Genomic DNA, 26,872 nt, shown 5'->3' with positions numbered 1-26,872 from the left:
AGACAAATTCACACCTATTTCTGAAAAAAAAACTATTGATTACCTTTTGCACTTTTCCATGTCTATGTCCCATCTGTTGCAAGAGTACTGTTAGGAAATAAACAAGCTCAGCAGCAGAACCTGATGTAATTTTCTTTCTATACTTGATGTCTACTTGTCAACCTAAAAGCAAGACCAGAGATTCAGAATACAGTTGTGTGTTTCTTTCCTGTACCTCAATATAATCTCATGAACTGGGTATTAGTGGAGGTCTCACTGTAGGTGCAGAAGGCAGTGGTCTGTCTTAGGCTCAGAAGACAGATTTCTCTTCCCACGCCCCCCTAACTACAGGCTGTCCTCTATGTTTCATAAAAGAGCAATTGTGTGAGGAGATTAAAAAAAAAATCAAATAATAAATTCCAAGTTTTGTCTCTTTTCCTCCTCCAAAGAATTGGAAAACAAGTGGTTATAAACTAAAAGTACAAGAAGTGTTTTTCTTAATTGTGTAAAAATCGAGTATCGTGACTGAATGCTGTTTAGGATGCTTATGGCTGGCTGCACTGGTGGGTAATGGCTATTGAGCCGAGGGCATCTCAGATGCTGACATGCAAAACCTAATCTCCTCACTTTATATAAAGGGTCACAAATATTATTGTTTGAACAGAGGACAGATCCCATATGTGTCATTCTCAAGCTCCACTACCCCAATTTTCAGACAAAACAGAGATATCTAAAAAGATTTTAAAAAGTGGACATTCAGAAAGAAAGACACAGCTAATTAAGTATGCTTTTCATACATATATATAACAAATTTATATATATAATACATATAGCTTTAATATATGAATATGTATATACGTCTATAGAATTCTCTAACAGAGACTTCACCAGTTCTCGATAACAACTGATTCCCTTACACTTTCAAAAATTGGCAAGAAACTATGCCTAACACAGATTCAGCTGTTTATAGATGCCAGAAGCTCATGTTTTCTGAGTGTGTTGCTGGGCTCTGCATAATGGTCAGAACCATCAGCTGTATGCCAAGAACACTCCACCATCCAACAATCTCTTAAATTCAGAATTTGTCATTTGGCTCTAGTTTCTCTCCTGCCTGGGCTCTCAGCAGTTCTCTCCATCCATTCTTTTGTTAGCAGAAGTAAACAGACCAAAAAAAAAAAAAAAAAGCAGAGGAAATTCAACTCCTTTCTTTGTTGTACACTCACACTTCTGGAATCCTAATCCACTGGGCTGCCTGCCCCACTAGCTAGTGCTGTAGCAGAAATGTGAAAAGGGGTAAAGCACTTTCTTGCCCAACTTAGAAGTGGGTAACTCTTTTTACAGTATCACACTTCAGATACACCACAGCCTTAAGGCAAAACAGGCCATGTTTTTTTGAATCTCTCCCTAGGCCAGCATCATACTCCAGTAGACTTATTCTTGCTGACTAACCCGCCATATGCATTTTCTCAGCCGTAGTCTTTTTCCTGACATAGTAATTTTTAACAGGTTTCCCTACAGGCTCATTTTTATCCAATACTTATTTTTCCTGAAGGGCGAGCATTCTACCAAATACACTGACATAAAATCAGCATAACCACTGCAAACAGAACTCTGCAGACACCACTTAGAGCATATTGTGCAAAATTATCATGTGGTGAAAAAAAAAAAAATCCCTTTACAAGGCAGATCCTCTGAATAACAGATTTTTAGCACAATGTGTGAGTAAGGGTATAGATTTATCAAGCAGTTTTATGTAAACATGTTAACAGAAAAAGCTTAAGGGAATAGTGGTGGCATATCTATAATAGTGATTTCCTTCTGTGAAGAGCTCTAATGCGTGTTTTCATTCTATTTTTTGCAAAGTCTCTTGTATTACTTATTCCAGTATTAAAGCAGAAATGAACACTTCATTACATAATCTTGACTATAATTCCCTTTTGCCAATAATATCTGAAGCTCAACACACTACAAATATTTGAAAGGCATCAATCATATCTGCAAAACAAATCCATTTTATTATGCCAAAAATATCTAACATAAGCATTAGGCACTTTTTCTATCAAATTTCATGTGCTGAAAGAAACATATTGTACTAATCACATTACCAAAACTTTACTGTCAGTTGATAAATATATTGAGCAGAAGTATTTCTTATGCAAAGAGACATTATGCATTCAACACCCAAGAAAAATAAAAAAGAACTCTAATAAATCATAGCTCAGCAGCCTCCCCTTTCAGAAGTCTGAAGACCATATAGCAACTACTTTCCAAAATCTTCCAAGTATTTTAAATACTCAGCTTTCCTACCACCTTTTACACATACAGACTTCTGATACTGCACACAGTAAGACAATTTATTAAAAAAATTATCAAATTTTATTTCCTAACTCAACAGCGCTATCTCAAACTATAGCTAACCATTAACAATTAGCTAATGCAGAACAAACGTGCATGAGAACTGCCTCACCCCGAGATCTCAATAGAATTAGCTCAAAATACATCACGTGAAAGGATCCTCCAGCTGCCTTCCTCCCAAGAAGCCTCTTACTGCTCTTTCTTCCATAACTTTTCAGATATTTAAGCTTGTTTATTGTCACAGGCCACCTGAATATTAGTAAGGCTCTCATCACTGCAACCCAACACTTGTTCTCTCTTTTCCCTGCACTGCTACCAGCCACCATTTCTCCCCTTGTTATTTCAAAGCACTGCTACCGGAATCATCTTCTAATTCATTGTCAACTTCTTCACAACCCTTCCTTAGCCTTCTTATTCTCCTCTAGCTTCTCAAATGTAATTAGGTAGTGCCTCCAATATTTAGCCCTACTGTATCTATCAGTTCTAGTTTTTAGCCATATGCTCATCTTTGTTCATCTATGAAAGCAGCCTCAGCTTACCCCTCCTCCTTTCACCATACTGTGGACAGAAAACACCTGAAAGGCAAGTACATAACCAGCCGCCATTACTGCTCCTGAGTGACAAGGAGACAACTTGTCACTCTCCCCCTCACTCACCAGCTGTCACCGTCCAGTTGTATCTTGTTTTTCAGATAGTTGCAACTTTCTTTAGGCCTTAGAGTATTTTGCATAACAATAGTTCTAGCTTCACTGTCCTGCACTGCTACTAACTACTGTTTTAAGTCTTAAGCAATAACAGGCCATGTGAGGTAGTTTCTCGAATGTATGTCCTGGTGCTGCTGAAGCAGTCTCTATTACAGAAGATGAAGATGTGAGAAGTTAACATCTGAGATCAGGCTTATCATCCCCCGCATCATGACTACACAGCAGAGGCACACAGAGATGTGACTCCAGTTTATAAGATATCTGATAGTATCATCTTTGAAACTGTGTAAACCAAATGCAGGTGTGGTAGGTAATGGAAAAAAATCTGTTTATACATGTGTGTATATATATATATATATATATATGCATTTCTATTTAGTTAATGTTTCATCTATCTTCATGCGAACCGTAATCAATCAGCTTCAGTCCCAGCAGTTCTATTATTTTTATCTCCTAGCATTTCCTAAAAGTGGCTCCTGGTGGCTTGTATAAATAAAACCAGCATTTTACAGGAACAACAGATTTATAACTTTAATAAGACGGCTCTCCTTCCTGCATTACAGTCTACAGTACATGACAAATCACATTAAGCAAGCTGGTATCAAATCTAAAGCCAAACTCACATTTGAGCCAAACCTTAATTCTCCAAAGAGCTTCAAGTTTATTTTCAAGATGTTACATTATTGATAAGGAAAATCAATTCTTTTTACAGTTCAGGCAATGCACACAGACATAGTATATGCAACAATAGCTAGGGTAGCTTTTCTATTAACTTCACAGCCTTTAGAATTAAATTACCTGCCTTTTACTCTTTAGAATCCAGATAAAACAGTCACTATAGACAGGTTCATAACTTCTATTAACTTCAGATGAGAATAAAAGATTTGTCTGAAAACAGACTGTCAGACAAAAAACATTCGAGACCAGCAAACTCCTGTTTATTTATTAAACTAGTATTATTTAACCAGTATCATTAAACTTAAGACACTTCAGCAAACAAACTCCAAAGCATTCTGTTCTGACAATAAACACTTTCCCCAAAGGATTTGAAATAAGAAAACATAATCCATCCAAAGAGGCAACAAAGGCATCCGAAACAATCCTGGGAAAGAGTAGGCAGATGGCAAGGACAGTTCTTCGTGAGCAATAACCTTCCTGAAACAAAAAATGTAAGACTATCTATATACATACTTTTGCTTAGACTTGTAGTTCCACAGAATATCAAGTGATCTCAGTCCCAGTGATTCTATTAAGTTTCCACTTCTAGCATTTTCAGAGGATACCCTGGGCACAATAAAGGATAAGGTAATACAACCTTCTGTAAAAGCATCCCAACCATTATAGAACAAGATACATAAAAGAAGGAAGGAAGCACAATGTTACAAATCTTTCCTGTTATAAAGTAGAACAGCAGTAATGAGTAACCAATTATTTATCAGAGAGTAACAACCACCCTCATACCCTATCCCCAAAATACCCTAACCATCAGTTTTCGGACTTAACTATGTAATGTGGAGGGTTACTGGCAAAGTCTTTTTGAGTTTCCTGTTGAAGTGTCCAGTTTGGTACATAATACATAAATATCTGGTAACCTACACAAACAAGAGGAAAACCAAACAAGAATCAGTTGATCTAGCTAGCTACTATGCTTCTCCCATGTATTATTATGCAGAGTAAAACAGCCTTAAGAGACAAAAATGAACAGCTGTGTGCACACAAACAGGTATGTCTTTTGTCCCTGGGATGCCCTACCAGCTAGGACAGGCTTCAAGACTTCTGTGCCAAAAAAAAATAAAAAACATCTGCTCCCAGTTCTCCGAAGAGAGAAAAAGCTGACTTTTCTGTAAGCAGTGTAAACCAGCAATGCTGCAGTTCCCCAAATGTTCCCAAACACCACCATTCAGTAGAAAGAATGCAATTCCAATTAGATACTGAACAAGCAAACACATGGGTTTTGATGAATAAAGCATCTCTAAAAATGCCCTACTCGGTTCTAATATGAAACCCATAATATAGGTAAGTAATAAATATCAGGTTTTCAGTCGGCCCCAATTCAAATTTGAGATAAAATAGTTAGACAGGAAAACTATTTAAAAAACATGGGGGTGGGGGATTAAAGTATGGTGAAATTAATTTCTTTGTTATAAGTAACTCTTAAGCTCTGATTTCCACGGTACTGATTCTGATCTAGTTAAACAAGATAGGTACACTGTGGTAAGGAAGCTTGCCTAAGTGCTTTAGAAAGAGCTCATACGTCTAGGCAACACACAGCCGTTTGCAAAAGGTAAATGTTATTTTTCCTCCGCCTTCTTACCGAGGCTGCTGCCTCCCTGCTCACCGAGCCCTACAGCTTTACACCGCACCTTACGCCCGGCCCTCAGGAGGCGCCGGCAGCCGCCGCGGTAGCACTGGCGGTACCGCAGCCCCCTGCACGCCTGACTCGGGTGCCCGTCAGCCGCAGGGCAGCCAGAACACACACAAAGCACCACAGCAGCGCCACGGCGCCGCACACCTCCCTCGTTCTGGGCGTGAGCTGACGGGGCCGCGCCGAGGGCAGAGCACAGAGCACCCGGGAGCAGATCCCTGCCCGCCACGGAGGTACAGCGCCCGCACTGCGCACGCGCCGCCGCCCAACGGCCACACGCGTGCGCCGTGCCGCCCGTTTCCCACGCGCGCAGGCGGAAGTCAGGGTTGCGGCCTGCCGCCCGTGTCCGCGCACCACGCGCTCTCCCGCGCTCGGCACGCGGGGTCTGCGCGCCACCCCCCCACCCGCCGCCGGCGCGGCTCGCTGCGGGAGGGGCATGGCGGCGGGGCGGCGGGGGCTGGGAGCGGCGCTGTGCGCGGCGCTGCTGGCGAGGCTGGGCCTGGTGCTGTACGGGCTACACCAGGACGGCGCCATGCGTGTGCGGTACACCGACGTCGACTACCGGGTGTTCACCGACGCGGCGCGGCTGGTGACCGAGGGGCGGTCGCCCTACGGACGGGCCACCTACCGCTACACCCCGCTGCTGGCCTGGGTCCTGACGCCCAACATCTACCTCGCCGAGGTCTTCGGGAAGCTGCTCTTCGTGGCGGCGGACCTGGCGGTTGCTGTCATCGCCTACTGGGCCCTGCGGCGCCGGGGAACCAGGGCCGGCAAGGCGTGTGGGTGCTGCGCTGCCGCCTGGCTCTTCAACCCGCTGCCCATGGCCATCTCCAGCCGGGGCAACGCGGAGGCCCTGGTGGCGCTACTGGTGCTCGCCACGCTGTACTTGGTGGAGGGGGGCAGCGTAGGGAAGCCCGCGGTCTGCTACGGGCTGGCCGTACATATGAAAATATACCCGCTGACCTACGCGCTGCCCATAGCGCTTCACCTGCGGACTAAAGCGTGTGGCGGTAAAGGGGCAGGGGGTGGCAGAAACCCAAAGTTTACATTAATAGCGTACCCCTGGCGGCTTTTTGTGAGGGTACTGAACCGCGATGTGTTGCTTTTTGGTGCAGTTGCTGGATCTGTGCTATCTGCCTTGACTGTTGTGTTTTACCACCTCTATGGCTGGGAGTTTTTGGAGCATGCCTACCTCTACCACCTGACCAGGAGGGATATCCGTCATAACTTCTCTCCCTACTTCTACATGCTGTACTTAACTGCAGAGAGCAAATGGAGTTTTGCCCTTGGGCTTGCAGCTTTCCTGCCTCAGCTGCTTTTGCTCCTGGTTGCGTCCATAGCATTTTACAGAGACCTTGCCTTTTGTTGTTTCCTTCACACTGCAGTTTTTGTGACTTTCAACAAAGTGTGCACATCCCAGTACTTTGTCTGGTATCTCTGCCTTTTGCCCCTCATAATGCCTAGTGTTAAGATGTCCTGGCATCGTAGTGTGCTGCTTCTCTTCCTCTGGCTTGTTGGACAGGGCCTGTGGCTTGCTCCTGCGTATTTTCTGGAGTTCAAAGGCTATAACACTTTTTTACTTATATGGTTGGCAGGCTTACTTTTCCTGCTTATTAATAGCTTCATAATTGTTCAGATTATTTCACATTATCAAAAAGAAGCACACGTCACCAAGAAACTCAAACAGCGGTAACAGACCAAAATCCAGAAACAGCTCTACTGGCCTTGATCAGGCTTTTCATACCACCAGCACTTTGTTTAGTATCAATGTGTGTACATTGTACTAAAATACGTTGTATGTAAGTGATACTGTATGAGGGCCACTGATTGCTCTTAATTGCCCTGAGGAGCCCCTTTTCTCCCCTGAGCAGTGACTGCAGGGGTGCCTGTCTCTCATGTGGACTTTTAAACTACATTGTAACCTCTCCAGCACTGTCTTCAGCCCTGTCTCCTGCTGCTCCTGACAAGACTCACTGAAAGGACCCTGGACCAGTTCATCACTTACCCATATGCCTGAGGCTGTGGGTGGAATCTGTTACCAGCATCTCATCTTCATCTGCCATCTCAAGACAAAGTGTGACTGTGCCATGGTCAGTGAGGGTATGGCATGTGCTGGGGTCACCACAGCTCCTGCTTGTGCCTCCTCATGGGACAGCCCTAAACTTCTTACTCCCTGGTGCACTTTTTCTCATTGTTACTTTACTTGTTGAGGACTGTGACTTCTGTCTAGGAAGACACAGAAGACTGTCAAACTTCAACGTCCCCTTATAGTCTTGTACATTCCAGTAAGTCAGTGGGGTTTTCTACAAGGGTTAAGCTAATGAATTAATATAAGGCAGTCACTGAATATGTACACTGGGTTTTATGTTTTCTTTTCACAGTAACATTTTAGCTGTACGATGTTTGTGGCCTGTAACTGGTGTTTCTTCAATGAAGTAGGAAAGAAAGTGGTTGTTTCATACAAATCATTAACTCCTTGAAACCTTTAATTTTTTGCTTGGATTTTTTTTACAGATTTATTCCCCTTGCCATAGAGGCAGATTTTTCCAAATACCTGTCTTAGATCACATATCTAGAAAATAGGCCACTGCCTTGTTTCTTTGAGCAGGTCTTACACATGGAACACTGATTTCCTTCTGGATTTTATGAAGGAAGAAAGACTTCTAACACCAGTTTGTTTGCATCTTCCGCAAGATATTTATCAGTCTAAAGACTATTGGCAGAGGTTGCTTCCACAGACAGTTTAGTGTGTATTTTTATATTGATCATCAAAACATTTTGTATGTGTTATCAAGGTGTCAAGAGAAAGTGTCCCGTGTGGGACATATATTTTCCCATATAGAGTTTGCCATGCCCAGGTAGTGTTTCACCAGAAGATTGAAGAGGCTCTTCTGTGCCGATACCTCTACCCCATCCCAACATGCAGCCAATAGCTCGTTTTCCCTCACAAGTGATCTATTACCCATTATGTATTCTTCTGTTGAAAGAGCATATTTTCTTTCTCCAAAGCAGATTCATACCCCTTTAACAGACCTACTTATGCCCTTTGCAGACCTTCCCACTTCCCCATTTTTTCCTCCTGTCAGGAAAGAAACCACATGAAGCCAAAAGGCATTTCCAGCTATAAACCTTAAAAAAAAATAAGGCAGCATTTTGAGTTATTGTGTCCATGACAGAATTGCAATGGGTTTTAAGTAACAAATGATTTCCTATGACAAATTCATTCTCAAATCATTAGTAGTAGCTAAAAGCTAAATCTTTTTGAGGCCTTCAGAAGGCAAGTGCTCTGGCAACAGGGACTGTAGAGTACCTTCTGTTTGCAGGTCAATGCCTGCCCTTTAGCAATGATTTGAGAAAGTCATGCATAAATAAGTTATTAAAAGGTTTCTATGTAAACTTAGATTTACAGTCATCAATTTAATAATCCAGTATGCGTCCTTCTTTTCACCGTTGTTTTGTAAGTGAGCTAGTCACTCAGTTATGTTTGGGATTTAGAAATAATTCAGTGACTCATAAAAAGCTGGATGAAAGAAATGAGCAAAGATGACAAAAATTTGTAGGTTTTTAATGGTGTAAGTCAATAGTATCTTGTTTCAGCAGAATTCTTCATGACTCTCCTTTCTGGCACCTGCTGAGGCAGGCATGGGCTGCAGAAGCAAAAGTTGCTTATTGGAGGCATTCTTACATAATGCCTAGATAAAGCTTTAGCTTCAGCCTCTTACTCGTAGAGTATAACTTCAAGCCTTTAGCATTCTCTTCAAATAAAGCATTATATAGCTTGCACTTAAAGAAATGATTGGTAAGAGATCCTCGCCGTTTCCTGTTGAAGTTGATAGGGAAGCAAGCTAGAACATCTGTGGAAGAAGTATTTGAAGGAAATGTCTGATTATACATGAAGACAGAACTCCAGCCTTGGAAAGGAACTGTAATGAAGACAAACCAAGCAGAAGCCCATACTGTGAAACCTGTATTATTTATATGAAGGGTATTTTATCAAGTGTGCTTTCCCTTTTTACAGGAAGAAAATGGAATCTTGATAGCAGTTGTCAAGTTGAATGAATATGACCTTGCTTTCTTCACATTATTGTAAGGGCGTCTATGGGTTCTTACAAGTAACACTTGTGGAGTTCTACAGGTGTGACCTGCATCAGCTGTTAATAGGAAACACTGTTGGTGTAGCAAGAGAATATTAGTTAGCAGTCACTCTGACACTGTTTTTTGAAGGTTAACTCAAGTAAAATCTGATTTCTGCACAAGTCAGCAGCTGTGTTAATAGAGATGGTACTGTTTGACGGTAATTTTCCAAGTAGAGCTGCACTCTGGTTCATATGCTTCCATTCTGCGCAAAAGAACATTAATTCAAGTCCCTTGGTGATCTGGCAGTTGACATTTTTTTAACCTATCCCATGTCCCTGCCAGTGATCCAGTAGATTGAATTAGCCAGGAAGCAGGGTTAGAAAATGAAGTGCAAAACAAAGCATGTTTATCCTTCCTTTATTTTTTCACACTGCATAATGTGAATATGTTGAAAAACTAAGAAGATTACGTTTTGGAGAAGTCCCATTTGAGCTAGTGTTAGAGGACTTTGTTAATGTAAGGTGTTTTACACAAAAGCACCTGGGGGGAAATTGACTGAATGGGCTACATGGGGTTTTGTGAAATGATAATAAATTTCCTGATAGTTTATGGCAGCACTATTTTGCCGTATCCTTCTGCATAACAACAGTAAAACAATTTAAAAGTTAACAAAATACAGTTAAATTCTAGTTTCAAGCTTCTCTTATGCAAAGAGTTTGGAGGACACATACAGCCATAAACTCACTGTAGGAGAAAAAATCTGTATCACACATCATTAATAATTCATTAGTAATTATTTCTTTCCCACAGCTGACATCTTCCTGAAGAAAGTAGCACTTATTTTTTAATACACAGTCTGGAAACTCACATGAGTAACAAATACTTCTCCACCTTAAAACTGTCAGATTTACTTGAAAATACATTTTAATTACCATTAGCACTTCCAAGTTTAGTGCTGGCAACAGCCAGCTTGTTAATTCCAGCAGTAAAGCATCTGAAGTCATGACCAATTTTCCTTCATGCTTTAATAAACTGGTTGATTAAATATAAGTTTGTTGCTGGAAGTGAAGCAAATGTTGTTTGTTCACTGGAAAGAAATACTGCGTGGCTAGGGCCAAAATGTACATGTGCAAGATGGAGCAAAGTGATCAAGAAACAGTAAGGCCCTGGAGACCTTGACTATTGTCTTGCCTCTGCCGCTAATTTATCATTAACAAGAGATTTCCGCTTGCGGTGCTGTTTGCCTCTGCCACTTTTGATTGCTTGATGTATTTAAATGACAACTTCTTCAAGCCAGGATGTGTCTTCTAATTGGTTCCTGTTACATGCCACCATAAAGTGATTGCAGTCTTGTTTGAAACAGTTACAAGCCTAATTGTTAGTAAATTGTAAACACTTAACTAAAGACATTTTGATTTAAAAATACTCAAAATCCTTTTTTTGCATATATTTAAACATTTTCTATGGGGTATGATGGTTCTCGGGTGCATTCCAGCATTGCATTTGGATGAGAGGGTGGACTGCTGCTGAAGCTAAATGAAGATCTGGAAGCAGATTGACAGCACTCATGGAAAAAAGCTAGACAATTAAGAAAAATCATTTAGCAAAATTATAGTGTAGTTGATACCACAAGTAAATAAGATTTTATTATTAGTGGTGTGCTTAGATTGCATTGGAAGTTCATATTGAAACTGTATTAGGGAAATTAAACCCCAGACAGCTCTGCAGCTGTATAAATAGTTACTGTTGCCTCATACGGGAAAGAGAATGAATAACTTTTCTGTGTATTCATAAAACATCCTATATGTTATGATATCCAAGAAAAAGTTACCGGTCGAACAGCATTGTAAAGGCAAATTACAATTCTGTGTTCAGATATAGGTGAAACAATGATTTTTTTTTTACCTTGGTCTTTCTCCATAACTTTCATTAAGATGCATGTACTATGAAAGTGAGATCCAACCAGATGTGCTGTGCCAGAAGCAGTTACTGGGAGCAATAAATTTGCTTCAGCCTTCTAAGCTTCTCGGACAAGTGCATGCTTGATGCTGGAGGCTGTAGGTGGTGGGAACACTCAAGTGCAGGCTTCCCCATTGCATGCCCAGAATAGATTTTTCTGTGGTTCTAAAGTCATCCAGATGTTGTCTTAATCTATCTACAATAGCTACATGTATCTCCTCATATATCTCTACATGTCTTAAAGACATATGTACATATCCTATATAACTATATATATAATCATCTATAATAGTATGACAGCAAATTCAAAGACTTCATGCCCACCCCAACTGGAGGAGCGTCTCTTTAGGCTATAGGAAGAGGCACCTTTTGGGTTATATGGTCGTGTCAGGCCCTTTACCAGGATGTATCAATAGCTTGAGAGTGGAGGGACAAATTGGCCTCTTGGTAAAATGTATAATGGCAACCAGTGTTTGTTACTCTATAACAGCCACATTGTTACTTTATAGTACGGAATTCCAGTTTTTAGCAGAGGATGCAGGCGTGACTGCATATGTAAAATGAGAAGCGTGCAAGTAGATATGACACAGAGCAAAAAGTAATTTTCATTATATTTATTTCATATATAACGTGAGGTATGGAAAGATTAAGAGTCTAGAATAAAGACTCAGTAGCAAAAACTGATGTGAAGATTAAACAGTAGTTGATCCTTCAGTAAGAAGTAACTTTGACACCAGCCCCAGTTCCCTTGTTAAATATGTTTAGAGAAAAAGTTCACGCTTAAAGTACTTTGTGAATTTCATTACACTCAGAAAAATCTTGTATCAGCTGAAGGCTTGAGGTTTTGGGGTTGAGCTCCATCTGGAAGGAAACGGTGAAGTCCTCGGCTCTTCCATGAAGAGAACTGGGACTTTACAGATTCCTTAGTAATGGAAATGGTGAACAAATAATCTGATTTTGGAGACACAGGGCACTGAGGGTGCTAAGTTATATGGCTATGGAAACAACTGGACAAATACATAGAAGAAAAAATTGTCAAGGGCCATTAAATTCAAAAAGCATCTTCTCTGGTCTTGGGAACTACCAAGCTGCAAACTTGGTGAACTAGGGAAATATTTCTGAGGAAATCTCTCCTCCATCTGTCTAGTTTTACTCTTCATCTGTTGCTGGCCACATTTGGAGGAGAGTGGGCCGATCCATGATGGTTGTTTCTACATTGTTAACCACACAACCATCCCCGCCAGAGCATTCCTATAACCAAGGTTTATTTGGTTATGCTCTTTCACCACATGAAGTTTTATGTCAGCTAACATTGCAGTTCTGGGCCTGTGCATCTGCTTGCTTATTTTTTTTTTCGAGAGTGGATGCTACCAGACCGTGACAGTAAACCACGACTGCAACTTGTTGCACTGGCATTTCACAGATGACAGCAGCTGGTGACAGACTGATAGGTGAGAAGGGGAGAAAAGAAAAATCAAAGCTGACAAAATATATCTGTATGATCAAAGAGGGGTGTTTTTAGCTGGCTGGGCAATTAAAAACAGGTAGATTCAGACAGCTCATTAGGCCAGGTTAATTCAAGCATACCAAGGCCCTGGAGCTTCTTGCCTTCTCTCCTAAAAGTAAACCACAGCCTTCTTACAGGACTTAACATGCTCTCAATGAGATGCAGAAAAGAAAGGAGAGGGAAAAAAAACAGATAAATTTGCACAACTGCAGTCACCTGTACTGATAATGACTTGGGTCACTGGAAAGATCCAGCCCTAAGAGAAAAATGTCTTTAAAGTCTTCTGCTTTAACGACAATTTACCTTTAGCTCTGGAATGATATGTACTGCCATTTAGAATTGGTAACTGAATTCTGTGGGTTAGGAAAAACAGTGATGGCTGCAGAAAACTTGTGATCTTTTATCAGAAAATAAACCCTTTCTACAGACCACAGCTGTTGTCAGGGTACAAGTGTAAAGTTTGGCCGATTTTGTGTCTAAACCACTATCTAAGTAAGTAAAGAGAAATGGGCAACATTCCAGGCATAGCTGGTGATGAGTGGCTTGGGATGACCCATGCTGAGAAATTATTTTATCTCAGAAATTCTAGGCTGAAAACAGCTGCTGTGTTGGAGAGGCTGGAGGCCTCGTCACACCTGGGCTCATGAGAGCTGCCTTTGGTAGGTCCAGGCTCCTCAAAGAGACATTACCTCCAGGCATTGTGCACATACCTTTGCTGCTCTCCTTCCCTCTGTCTATCCCTGGCATGGCACCTGCTGTCTCTGAGGGAAAGTGGCACTCAGATTTTGGCCTGCTTCTCTCCAGCACCTCCATCAAAGCAGCTGAGCATACTGTTGAAATGTGACTTGGGACAAAAGGAATTCCCTTGTGTTTCTAGTATTTTAAATGTCACGGTGAGGAGAAAGCTCACTAGACATGGTATAGATCCTCTTTCCTCACAACAGGAGTAGAGTTTGTTCTGCACTTCCAAGAGCCACCTGGTCCCAGATTCTGCACAAAAAGCTTAGAAGCCCAGCAAGAGACATCAAAGGTAAACACTGTGTCTTACAAGGTGTTTGAAGATGCCTTCTTTAAAGCCACTAGTTGCCAGTGACATTTACTGCACTTTCTCTTTACTTCACTCTCGCATAATTTTGGCTTTGATTACACCTCTGCAGAAAGAGAAGTGAACTTTTGTTAGAGGCATTATAGACAATTTACAGTACCATATTCGAATATATTTTTGAGGCAGTTCATCAAGCAACAATTCATTTAGCAGTCTGGAAAAATTACAAGTAATTGGATCCTTAGTGTTGATTAGTAGCTGATATTCTGTCTAAAATTAATCCTCAGGATGATACAGGAGGTCTCAGCTGGGAATTTAGCTGCTTGAAATTTGAGTATTATTTGGACCTAAATTAAAGTGTTTTCGCAAAAACTGAGAAACTAATACATCTTCTTGTCAAGCCGAGGTGTTAGAAGTAATTCAGGTGCTTTGACTGCAGGCCAAATCAAAGCACTTTACAAAGGAATCATGCAGCATTAGTTGCAGAACATGCATAGTGTTCAGCAACTTAAAGGGCAAATGTATTCATGAGGACATGTAATATTATGCATGTTTGGCAAATGAATATGAAGAAAGTATCTGTTAGAGGGGGATCAGAATACTGAAAAAAAAACCTGTGGCTCACGTTCAGGTGGGCAGCTTGGATGTTATTCCAATGCCAGATTTCTGCAAGGAAGTTTCAAGAATTCTCAAGAAAACTAAAGGGTATACTTCAGCCTTGAGAATTCAAATAGGTGCTGTTGCTGCCATATGGCAGAGCTGCTTTCAAAGCAAATACAGGGTTTTTGCTCTTCTGAAAGACCAGATGGCAAAGAGCTTGGTATCTAGAAGCTGCCTCACCTAGGTCATCAGTAGCAGTCAATTGTATGGGACAAAAAGTAATTTTAATCTGGTAGCTTTTCAGTAGTTTATCTAAACCACAAATAATGTATGCCTTTATTTCCCAAATAGACAAAATTTTATAGTAAGATCCTCATGATTTATTATACTTGTTCTTGTGCGATATTGACAAGTCATAATTTGATGCACCAGAAATGTGAATTATCCCTTTAAGAAGTGATCCCTTCATCTTAAAGGACTTATCAGTAACTTGTGTATTGTGCAAACCTTCCTGAGATGTAGGAAAACCCAGACTCTAGCACCGCTGGCCAAACGCCTTCTGAAAGCATTACAACTACTTAAAGCAGGTACTTTTTGCATTGTTAGAGCAGGTGAGAAAGAATTGCAACATAGGATATCACCCAAACCTGATCATAAATGCTGTATTTGTGATTTGTCTCCTAATGAAGGCTCCAGAACAAGCTCCCACAGAAATTGCATGACAAGATGTGACCAGACCTCAGTGAAGTTGTTAAAGTGTGTCTACATTTGTACTTTAGTTCAGAGCAGTAGTGGAGTAAGTTCCCCAGCTGTCCCCATTTACTGTGTGTTGGTGTGCGTTACAGTGAGCTGTCAATATACAGAATCTGAATTTCTTTTGGATGAAGATCTGCTCCAGATGCCCACCTAAAGAACACCAAGACCTCATTGGGAATAGAAGGCTCCAAACCAGCAGGTTAATGCACTGCCATGAAATTTTATGGCATGTGTGGAAAGTGCATGCACCAGTAAAGTGCTCTTCAACCAGGTTGAGTCATCTTGTGATAACCCTGAATCCTCCTTGTGCTGTGTAAAGGCATTTGCACCTTCAGAGTTCCTGTCAGCTACCAGACCTCAGCTCTGGGAATGGGTCTTCTTTATCCCTCTGAGGCATCCCCTCTAGATTTTCATCAATATAAAAAAAAGAGGAGAAATTAAATCAATAGCAGACACAGTCATTCTAAAAATCATCAGTTCAAAATTTCAATTATTTTTTCCTTCTTGAAACAAAGCATGTTTTCTGGGGTTTCCTTTTCAGTTATGGATTAGGCTTTCCTGGTTTGGCCATTTGACATGAGAAATAATTATGCAAGGACAAAAAAGAAAAACATTGAACATGGGAAACAAACAATCTTAATCTTTTTCTGACTAAAACAAAAGCATCTGATCTAATCTGCTTCTGACAATCTTAGTTGCTGACTTTCCTTTTGTTTAATTTAATTTCTCTCAGTTCTTCACACAGCCACATCTTACCTCTTGGAGAAGTTTCAGGACTTCCTGTCTCGTTGTCCTACTTGAAAACCACACAGATAGTAAATAATTTTGTGCAAGAACTGGGGATGGAGCAATTTTTTATCAGTTCTTAGCAGGCCTTTGTGATTGCCATGGTACAGCAGTCATGTCAGTGCTCATGTTGCCGGGTGGCCACATTACTACAAAAGCTAACTAGGGTTAGGGGCTCCCACTGGAAAAAGCACACTTATTACATTGCTATTGACAGATTAAGTATGATTACTAATATTACAACTAACCAGAATACAGAGAAAAAAAATCTGACAGGGTAAACCCAACACTTGGGCCTTTTACTTAGCAGTCATTTAGAAAGAGAAATGTTAATCATGTGCCTCTGAGGAAGAGTTTTACCAATTCTTTGGTTTCACTTTTATTTTTACTTTACCCATGACAATGTATCTTTAGTTTTTTCATTCTTATTTTCCCCGTTATTTCCTGTAACTTTATTTTCTGACAATCTATTTATAAATTTAATCAAACACACATAAATAGTTACTGTGGATAATGCAGTTCAACCTCATCAAGAAACTGCAGGAAATAGTAACATTGTAGTGCACCAGGGTGGAAAGACTTTCTCTGCTGTTCTGTATAGCTGCTTCTCTGAAATCATTCTTATTATCCAAAAGTACATGTTAAAATATCATATCAATTTATTATATGTCACACTGGCAATTAACCTGCTTACATCTTTAAATTCAACCTTGTACTCAGACTAAGCTCTGCATCTAAATTAACCATCTTTAGGCCTCTCAGCAGCCATTCTGCTTCCTTTAATTCATAATACTTTATTCTGAAACGTCAATAACACTTTATCCGAGAATTTTCAATTCTCTGAATTGTGTCTAAAATAATACTTGTAATACAATAATACTTGTAAGTTATTTTTTTTTCTGGCTTTACAAAGTGATTTAATACACTGTATTTAAGCTTCATATAATACTTTGTGTATTTACCATATAAACACTTGATAAAAGCCCCAGATTTTGGTCATTTGATACAGATTTTCTGTAGAAAGTAGAAATGGTGTTCAACATTGTGTTATGTGGGTCAGGCACAAACGAAGAGTACAAGGTCTTATCATGAGAGGGATAACACTAGCTGAAGCTGTAGGACAGAGCAACAGTTGAGGCCACTTACTCCCCGATGTTATGACCTTTGTCAGTGTTGTTTAACCTTTCCAGCCAATGATATAAGTACATTTACACCATCACTCCCTGTGAACCTGCTTTCCTGAAAAGGCATGTCTGGCCAAAGGGGCATGCTTTGAGATGTTCTGGCCTGCTGGTTTCAAAGGTTTTGGAGTCTGTACCAAAGGCTATGTTGCAGATGCTTCACCTATGATGGTATTGTCCAGGCAGTCATGCAAAATATCTTTTTATGCAGATGAATTTGCTGGAGGGAGGCCTACAGGATGCCTGCAATTGCTGAGATCAAAAGCCTATCTAAAATGTGGTCCAGGAAAGGATGCATGACTCTGCTAAGATGGAGGAACATGCTATAGCTACAGCACAGCCTGAAACTGGTGTGGCTCCAGGGAAGTCAGTGCCAACCGAATCAGGGCAGAGAGGCATGGAGATGCAGTCATCATCTGTATGTGCAACATTTGCATTGTTAGTGACACAGAAGGCTACTATGACTTGGTGGACTGACGAAATATCTAATTCCCTGGGATTCAGGCTGTGAGGCAAAAGTGACCATCGAATACTATCTCTTCCTTCAAGGGAAATAACAGGGGTAAGACTGCTGAGTTACTGACTGTCCTTCCTGGCTCTGTCCAATTAAAGTCTCATTTGTGGTACTGTTATTATTAGATTATTATTTTTTCCCCATTTCATGTAGGTTTTGGGGTCATCAGGGTGTTCAAGTAAAATATTAGAAGACAAATCTGAAGTATACCTCTCAGTAAACAGTACAGGTGCATTAGTCGTTCAAATTTTTCAAAATAGACAGGGAGACGACAATCTTTTACAGAAGTCAAATATATGGTCAAGAGTGTCTGTAAATTAGCAGCCATTCATCTTTATTCTTCAGTGCACTGTGCTATGTTCTACATAAAATTAGACTTCCCTTTCAGAGGCATCCAGCCATTTGATTTACTTTATAAAATGGTTTCAAGGAGACAAAAATTACAAAGCTTTACCATACTTTTTTTTCAATCAAGGGCAAAAAGCATTATTTTGGAGTTTATAATATCTATTTCATGTATATATATTGCTCTGGTTGGGTCTGAGAAGAAAAGGTCTCTATAAATCAACAATAAAAGAGTGACATTTAGAAACTGCAAATCTGAAAGAGAAATATGTTGCTGTTCCATTAAGGACCAATACTAGCTGCCAGCTCCTGCAAAAACTGGAAGATTGCCACTCCACACCCTTAGTGTCATACAAGCATTGAAACAACTTATACTGCTGCTAGAAAGATCACTGAAAGTGTCTCTTCTGTCTGTATTTAACTGTGTACATGACCACCAAGACCTTAGGCACTAATCCCTTGAGACCCTTTAGAAATACAAAAGAGATATCAAAGGTAAAAACTGAAAGGACTGAACAAATCATATAGATGAAGCTTGCCCAAATAAATTAGGAAGTCCAGTCCTGAACCAAGTGGAAAAATTTCCATAATGCAGAGGTTAATTGAGTCTTTACATTCACCTGCTTTCATCTGGCCTGGCAATAATTGTCCTTTTCAGTTAGCTGTGCATTCAAACTATAAAAGATACTCATGGCTTTGTAATGACATAGTATTCTTCTCAATGTGAGCTATATCCTTTGAGCATTTGGTAAATTTCCGTTTCATTTTTATCATATTGGGCATCTCCTTTATGTAATGGACATGGAGCAACTTGTATTCTGCAATTATATAGATGGCTACATAGAGCAAAATTAAACAGGCAGCAAAATAATCTTTTGCTGCTCTCCCTCTCCTGTTCTCTGTTCCCCATGGTGCTTGAGAAAATTCTTCAAAACCAAATATTTCCTTGGGTTTTGCTGCTGATCAGACTGTTCCTATCTAAGGAATCCAAACTTGACAGCTGCTTTTGGTGCCATCCCTTCATTTGCTCTCTTGGCAATCTGTTCTGCCTTGTAATATCCTGTGGAAGAAAGAAGGAAGGAAACGAGGGATTACTCATGACTGTGGGCTAGAAAAGCAATAGCAATTGTGAAGTGCTTTTGCATGATCGATTTATTAGGCACTTCTGGTAGCAGTTTTAACTTGATTGAAAGTCTGCTTGGGTCAGGTTTTCTCCCACCCAGTCTTGTGAGACTCTTCTGAAGACAAAAAGGGTGCAGAGACATGATTCTGATTAGAGAGGAGCCCTTTCTTTCTTGACTGCGTTTCTTCCACCCTCCCTCAATCCTTACACACAAAAGTGTGCTTCGAAAAATAATTGTACATTGAGGTTACAGAAATCTCTTGTTCACCGCATTTTCCTTCTCACTAGCACTGGCCACAATGATAATTCTGTTTAATGACAAATGCAGAGATTTTGATCCTAAAGTGAAGTCAAAAGGGAAGAAATCTGGAGATATGTTTGGAGTAATGTGGGGGAACAGCAAGAGGTGATCATTAGTGCTATCTGAGCACTATTATTGACATTGAAACCAGAGAAGTCTCTTGGATATCCTATTTAGAATTCATAACAAAATAACTTAGCTCTTGCATATAGGAGGGAAGAAGGGGACATGCCTTCTCTCAGCATGTGATATTGATTGCATACCATCTGCTCCTGGTCCTAGCCTCACACTAACCACCCTGAGACCCATCAGTCTTCTGCTCTCCCCAGTGAAATCTTCTCCTCAGATTTTGGTGAAAAGGTTCTTCTCATTTCTGGTTGTTCCTGATGTAATTTATTCCATGCCATATTCTTCTCTGGCACTGGCATGAATGTTGCCAGGTTATTTCTTTGTCATCAGGAAACACAGTCAGTCTTATAAAATCTCAGGCCAACATCCTATTTGCTATTTTTAGCACTGCTATAAAAGAAAAGCACAGAGGAGTTGGTGCTGTCACTTCTGTGAGATTCATGCATGGTCACCAGTTTAGCAACTTTATTTTTACCTACCCAGGGAATCACATGAAATCATGATCAAATCATTTTTGCTGCCTCTCTCTTATTTAGAGATGAGAGCTCTGTGCTGCAACAGATGTACCAGAAGGAGAGGAAAGAGGGAAGGACAGGTGTGTGCTAAAGGACACAGCCTCATGGGCAATGCTTTATACATTACTTCTCATCCTCAGCTGCCCAAGTGCCCTTCCCCTTCATGATGCTGGGTGCAGATCTGCCCAAATAAAGTTCATTGTTAGTGGAACCATGCCCAATTTCCACTTTCATGGAGGCTGCTGTGGCTCTGTTTGGTACTGAGGCAAAATAAAGAGCCCTTGAAGTGTGTGTGAATGTAAATGACACTCTTTAAGGCTTTTTTACACTGTGTAAATGGGCTTATGGGTAAACATGAACGAGAGGTAGCTGGTTTCAAACAAATATGGTATAATCTGCAGTAGTGGAAAGTGAAAACTCCTTCCACTGATTTTTATTGCCTAGGCTCAGAGTAGTGGAAAAATGGATGATGAAAGTGAGTGGTTTTGTTTCTTTAATGCTTAATAATTTACAGAAAGATGTGCTTAGTGCGATTCAGGGAAGCTTCTTACTGGTAATACTTCAGGCTACCTATCCTTCTGGCCTCCAGACCATCGTTTTATAATGTGAGTTCAACAACTAAGGCTGTAGGCACAAATTCTGCTCAAAATGAAAATGCTTCCTTTCCAGGATGAGAAGTTAAGCCAGACAGTGCTGCAGATAAGCCATCTGATCACCGACCTGTGTAGCTTCTGGTATATGAACTCAGGACTCACTTTCCATCCCCAGCAGCAGCAGCACTCCCTCAGGCATTCCCAGAGTAACAGCCTAACGCAAGCTGCCTGTTTCTCTTAGGAGTAGCCACAACTCTCCAGCAGTGTGTCCTCAGCATCTTTCCCCTGGCTGGGATATTCAGCAACTTGGTAGTGTTGCATCTTATACACTTGGTATTTCCAAGCAGGTTTGTCTGTGTGCTGACCTTGGTAATGTTTCTGTGGATGCCTCTGGCATGGTACTGCTCCCCACTGGGGGGGGGGGGGGGGCTGTCCTCATCCTTGTTCCTGGGTCCGCACTCATTTATAAGCCCATGGTTTTAGAAGCATCTCTTGTAACAGAGACTCTTTTCAACTCAAATTTTCTTTCTGCATTTTTGCTATAAAACTTTGATACCATGGTGCATGGACATTGTTGCTGTCATTGTTGTGTCCCTCCTGTGCGTGTTCTTTCTCAGAGCATCTTCCCACTGAGGTATTTTGTGAAAACTGTTTGAGTTGTTAGTGTGACTGTTCCAGTTCAGTGATAAATCACACACTTTCTGGGACAGAAAGATCCTTTTCTAAAATATCTCTCTAGGAGATTTCTTTTTATCTGTATTAAGTAGCTGTGAGTAGCATTTACTTTTTCCCTAGCTCAAAGACAGCTAACTTCTGTCAGCTTTTTTGTTTAACTATTTCACTTTGGTTTGGATGGATCCTAACTTTGCTTCCTCAGAGTTCGCTTTTTAATGTCCTCTTCCAGTATTCTGTTGTTCCTAGCTTTGTGCATGGAAATGAAATTCCAAATAAAAGTAATCTGGGCTCCAGATGATGCATTTTCAGATCAGTCTGAAAGTTCCATCTCTGCAGATTTTCTTCTAAAACCTCTCTGTATCTTTGCCAAATTAGCTTCCTTCGCAGTGTCTTTACAGGCTTTATCTGTCACTAAGTCCTTCTGCTTATCTGGTTCAGCAGTTCTGACCTCAAAATACTGTACTGTACTTCCCGTCCATAAGCTCTACCTACAAAACCAGTCAAACATATAGCACCTTGCCTGGAAAACTAAATAGCTGTACAAACTGAAAATGGGTTTACACCTACACAATTAAACTGAATGCTTTTTAGCTCACCCTGTATCCTTGACAGAACTAGGTTTGAGGCAAACATTTGGAAGCAGTGTGGTAATTCAGGAGATGTAAAATTCCATTTCCCAAGTAAATCCACATCCCACCAGCTCCTTAATTCCTAAATTGCTTTTGAGAACTGGCTTGAAGTCTCCCAAGCCATCTGTTGGACATCTCCACTGGACCCTATGCACATTATTGTCTAGAGATCCCAAGCTGTTTCAGAGACTGTTGAGGGAAAAAGTTTATACACTCTGGTCTTTATCTTGACTGATGTAGGAGATCGAATGCAGGAAGGCCCTGTTTGAAAGTAAATAGCCTTTCTGGGAGAGCAGAACTAGTGATGTCTATCCATGGGAAAAGCAGCTCTTTTTTCCTCTTTCAGACATTCATCATTTCACCAGTCATATTAGTAACAATCTATGCAACTTTTTTATTCCTTCAGTTTAATTGTTGAAATACATACTTATTCCAAATGGAGATTCATGAGATCATTGCCTTTTTATTTATCCATCAAATATATCCAAAGGTGTTCAGTTACATAATGAAATAAGGCTTTTTGTGTGGCTGACTCCCACTTTTCAGCTGTGACATCTTGAGGAGTGTAATCTTCTAATCGAGGATGACAGGCATCCAGCAGAATTATCTATTTTAATTATCATTATTTTATGATAAAATCATTAATTTATGATTTTCTTTGAACAGGTAATTTCTGCTGATTGATCTCCATTGGTATCCTCAGGCATCTGTTGAAACATAGGTAGTCGCCACTTTTTTGTTTTACTTGTCATGAAAACATCTTCATTTGGGTACTTTCCCAGTCACAGAAAAGAAGCTGAATATAGGAAGGTACATGCGAATTTTCTAGTTTGTCCTGGGAGGAAACAAAATGTCCCTCCTGCCACCAGCCTGGTTTTTAAATTCTATACCATTTTCCACCTAAATGACTGCAGTGAGTTCAGGGCAGTACACCTAATCCAAAACCAAACATAACTTTGTCTACTAATACATCTACTCACATGTCTCCTCACATAATAAGGTTAGCTTGCTCCCACTGATCCTAGTTATTTTATTTAGCTGATCCTCTCACCTATTAGCTGCTGAATATTCTGCCTGGCATTTTGATTCACTAACACTGAATCAGTAAAGAAAGGGGGAGGTAAGATTAAGGGGGAAGGGACAGATTTTCAGCTGCATCAATGCTCTTAAAGACAGCAGTAAGTAACCCTCCTGATGTGAGTTCTGGGTGGCTTTCGTGCCCTCTGGTTTAGGGGGTCCAGAACAGCTGAACTAAGAGAGAAATCCAAGGGTGTTTCTGAAGGACATTGGCTTTCTGCATCGCCCTGCCCTTCTGTCAGCACAGAAGTGGGCAGAGAGTCAGTTCTGGGCTGCAGCTGCAAGGCACCCTAAATTAGGCACTGAATGAAGGAGAAGGTGGTTGGTGATGCCAGCACTCCACATGCTGTGCTGGGGGAGTCACTGGAAGAGCCCATTCTCTGCACAGGTGACATCCTGGAAGGTTACACTGGGAGCTCTTAGACACAGGGAAGCTCTTTCTTTATGAAGACTAATCCTAAATTTCCTTCCCCCAGGGCTAGAATTTAAAGAAACTCATGTATACACAAATTAATTAGGCTGCTGAAGAAGACACAAGAATGGAAAATAGATACCAGTGTGTGCTCTATCCCTCTTCTTGAGCTTTTCCATTTTCCTTGCTAGAGGATGGTGGCAGCTGGCTGGAAGGGCAGGCAGGGGGTGAGCACTGGTGGACCCCCCTACACAGGTACAGGCCTACTATAACCATATCATTTTAAATATATACTGATGGACATAAACCTTAGTCTAAGATTATTTATTCAATTACATCCTTTTCTTGTTCCCATGAAACAATACAATGCAATTGAGTATGTAGCCAAGAAACTAAAACCACACTCTCAGAGAAGAAATATTGAAAAACTCCACAATTAACTTTTAAAGTTTACACAAAACTAAAAGTATTGTTACTGTCAGATGTAGCCCCAGTGCAATGCTTGATATGTTTACTAGCAACATGCTACAAATAATGGAGCAGTCAGCAGGGAGGAACTGTAGTACACAAGAAGAAAATGAACTAGACCTCCCTCCTCAGCATTATAGAAATGCATGTTGCAATATGTCAGCTGGGGATTTTTGTCCCCACCCAGTCACAAAGCAAAGTCTTCCTCTTTGTTTTCTAGGAGTAGTCCTCTGTCTGTGAAAGACTTCACTTCGCTGCATTGCTGAAGGAAACCAGCAGACCCTGAACAATACTCACTGATTAGCTTCTTATTTGGAAATGTTTTTATGTCTTTGACATTTGCCTGAATTTCTGCTCTGAACAACAATAAAATTAACTGGACAAGAAAGAATGGTCAACATTCAAGCCACATATTTATGCAAGCAAGGTGGTGACTGAAAGATTCCCCTGAGGAATTATTGAGCATGATCCCAAATAAGTACAACAAAGTGATACAATACAACCCTGGCAAAGAGCACCCTACCTGAGCTGTGTGGATGAACAAGTAGATATCTAATAAGAAAGCAAAACTGTGATCTGTGTAATTTCGATATGCAATGTTACCCATTATCCTAACAGTTGTAGTTTAGTATTCCTCTTGTTTATTTCAATTAGCCTAACCAGTGAATAGGTGGGTCAAAGCCCCAAAAAGTTGGACCCACAGGTCTGTTCAAAATCCTACCCATACTGATTATGTTCTTCACACTCTTTTTTGTACAGAACAGCATTTGTGATGTTCAATGTGAATCACAAGTATGGAAGCAGCTAGCCTGTTAATTACAATTGGACAAAGTCACCATTCCCGTCATAATCTAACTTCTTTCTTAATATGGTTACACTACCCACTGGTCAAGTACTAACATGAATCCACCGTCCAAGCAAGTGCAACACATTGGGGAGTGGAGAGGAGAAGGAGAAAGGAGGCAAGGGGAGAAGTTTTGCAACAAAAGCCAGGGTTGAAGCAATTTATGATTTAGCTCGCTCATGGTATGCCTTGTCTCTAAAGTAAATGCTTTCTGTACACTCAGACTAACAGGCACCTGCCTCAGGCGTCAGCCTATATGGGCATTCAGCTATGTCACCTCCATCAAAAGACTTTCTCATTAGTTTGTTGATCCCTGTTGGCTCATGTTCTGACCACACAGCTGTCAGCAAGGGAAGTGCAGGCATCTTGTAAGAGGTTTTAGGAGTTTAGTGTGGTTTTGCTCTGAAGAACATGTGTAAATTATAACAAGCAGTTATTAGCATTTTCAGGATCCAAAAAGTGAATTTTTATATAAAAATTCTAATACAGTCCAGTAACTCAATAGACACAAACCCTTATGTTCTGTACTAGCAGTTTTCCTTTGCCTTCTGTGTGTGTACCCGTGTTTTAACTTTTATTCTGCACATACACACACATTCAGATGCATATGCTCACCGATATTTACCATCCACTTTGAAACAGCCATATCAAAGCCTAAAGAACTTTTTAATAGTATGGCTATCCAGATCAGTGACCATTAGAGCATTTTGTGGACAATTCTGATCTCTCAGCATAGAAACATTCCTTCAGAGTTCTACTAGTATCACCTTTGCTAAGCCAAATGAGGATTTTATAAATAATATTCCAATAACATATGACACTAGAAGGTATCTAATATTATGTGGCTTCACAGTTAAACTCCTAGTACAACATGGCTATAGTATGCAGCTGATCACAGTACAGCAAAAAACAAAGATTTCTGCAAAACTGGACATTTTTATCTCCTGTTGGCAATATGATTATGCCTTTTCAATATGCTAATCTGACTCACACAAAGTTAATCTTGCCAAAAGGTTTTAACAAGCCTCTTTAGTCAATTAGAAATATACCCTGCTAGTTCTGCTTAGGTTATGCAAAACCAACCAATACAGGTTTATTAAAACTTTTACTTCAGAGGTGTTTGTTGCAGATTTTTTTATATACAAATTTGCTAAAACTGAAACAGTATAGAAATTATTATTTACTGCCTGAATAGAAGTTTGGGACAACATCTTGCTTAACCTTGTGCATCCCCTAACTGTTCATATGTCTAGCTACTATTTCGACCCTAAATATGTCCATCTGAATCAGAATTTTCCCTTAAAAATCACATTGCTTTAATTTTTTTTCTCATGTCCTCCCATTGTGTGGATGCTCTCCTGCCACTGAATGTTCAGTTCTATTAGTTTCTCTTTTCCTGCCTTTCTGCAGCCAGTTGTTTCTTTCCCTATTCCCATTTACTATGTTGGATATATATATTCCCTACACAGCACCAGAATTAGTTTTGAATAGGAAAAGCAGGGTTTCATATGAAAAGGAAGTGAGGGAGCAGAGATCTGCTTTTATTGTGTCTATTTCTCTTGCAATTTCTACTTTTTTTTTTTTTTTAAAAGAAGGTGCCAGAAAAATCCCAGTAGCAGATTAGTCTATTGAAAAAGAGGTTTGCGAGTCAGCCTGCACCATCATTTGTTAGCTGTCAAGATGGAAAATGCATCTTTGGAGAATCTGAGTGAAGTCTTCCATCAATGACCCAGCACTGGAGGAAGTCTGATCCTTGTCTTCCTTTGAAATCCACAAGCAAAATCATTACAGTGTTTGCCATATATTTTCAATTTCTTTTTCTCCCATCCTCTGATTCTCTAGCTTTCACACTTGCCTTTTTCTCTGACCTCTGCTTCTCTCTTTGATCGTTATCCTCAAACAAATATTTTTCAAGACTCTAATTCCTCGGTGC

The 26,872-nt window shown here is 40.4% G+C and overlaps 2 protein-coding genes and 1 long non-coding RNA gene across 4 annotated transcripts in view; 2 read left to right on the top strand and 1 right to left on the bottom strand.

Moving 5' to 3' along the window:
• The window catches only part of RGS7 (regulator of G protein signaling 7), a 275,987-nt gene extending 269,935 nt beyond the window's left edge, over positions 1–6,052 (bottom strand). Inside the window, exon 1 of the mRNA XM_062637376.1 lies at positions 6,032–6,052. The gene's annotated coding sequence lies outside the window, so the exon portion shown is untranslated. The remainder of the gene's footprint in view (positions 1–6,031) is intronic.
• On the top strand, positions 5,755–7,805 carry PIGM (phosphatidylinositol glycan anchor biosynthesis class M). Its single transcript, XM_062637377.1, has one exon. It carries the CDS (start codon positions 5,840–5,842, stop codon positions 7,094–7,096), a length of 1,257 nt encoding a protein of 418 aa, XP_062493361.1. The 5' UTR covers positions 5,755–5,839; the 3' UTR covers positions 7,097–7,805.
• A 6,068-nt stretch (positions 7,806–13,873) lies between these two features.
• The window catches only part of LOC134173406 (uncharacterized), a 28,055-nt gene continuing 15,056 nt past the window's right edge, over positions 13,874–26,872 (top strand). Inside the window, exons 1-2 of one of the 2 annotated variants that reach the window (XR_009968234.1) lie at positions 13,874–13,976; positions 22,805–22,859. This is a non-coding gene — a long non-coding RNA (uncharacterized LOC134173406). Of the gene's footprint in view, positions 16,251–22,804; positions 22,860–26,872 lie in introns of both variants that reach the window. The other variant, XR_009968235.1, reaches the window with a different exon arrangement.

The sequence above is a fragment of the Pezoporus occidentalis genome, unplaced genomic scaffold (assembly GCF_034315485.1).
Source record: "Pezoporus occidentalis ecotype Australia unplaced genomic scaffold, CSIRO_AGI_Poc_V1 ctg52, whole genome shotgun sequence".
NCBI lineage: Eukaryota > Metazoa > Chordata > Aves > Psittaciformes > Psittacidae > Pezoporus > Pezoporus occidentalis.
Note: the sequence above shows the minus strand (reverse complement) of the source record. Positions and strands in the feature narration are given on the sequence as shown.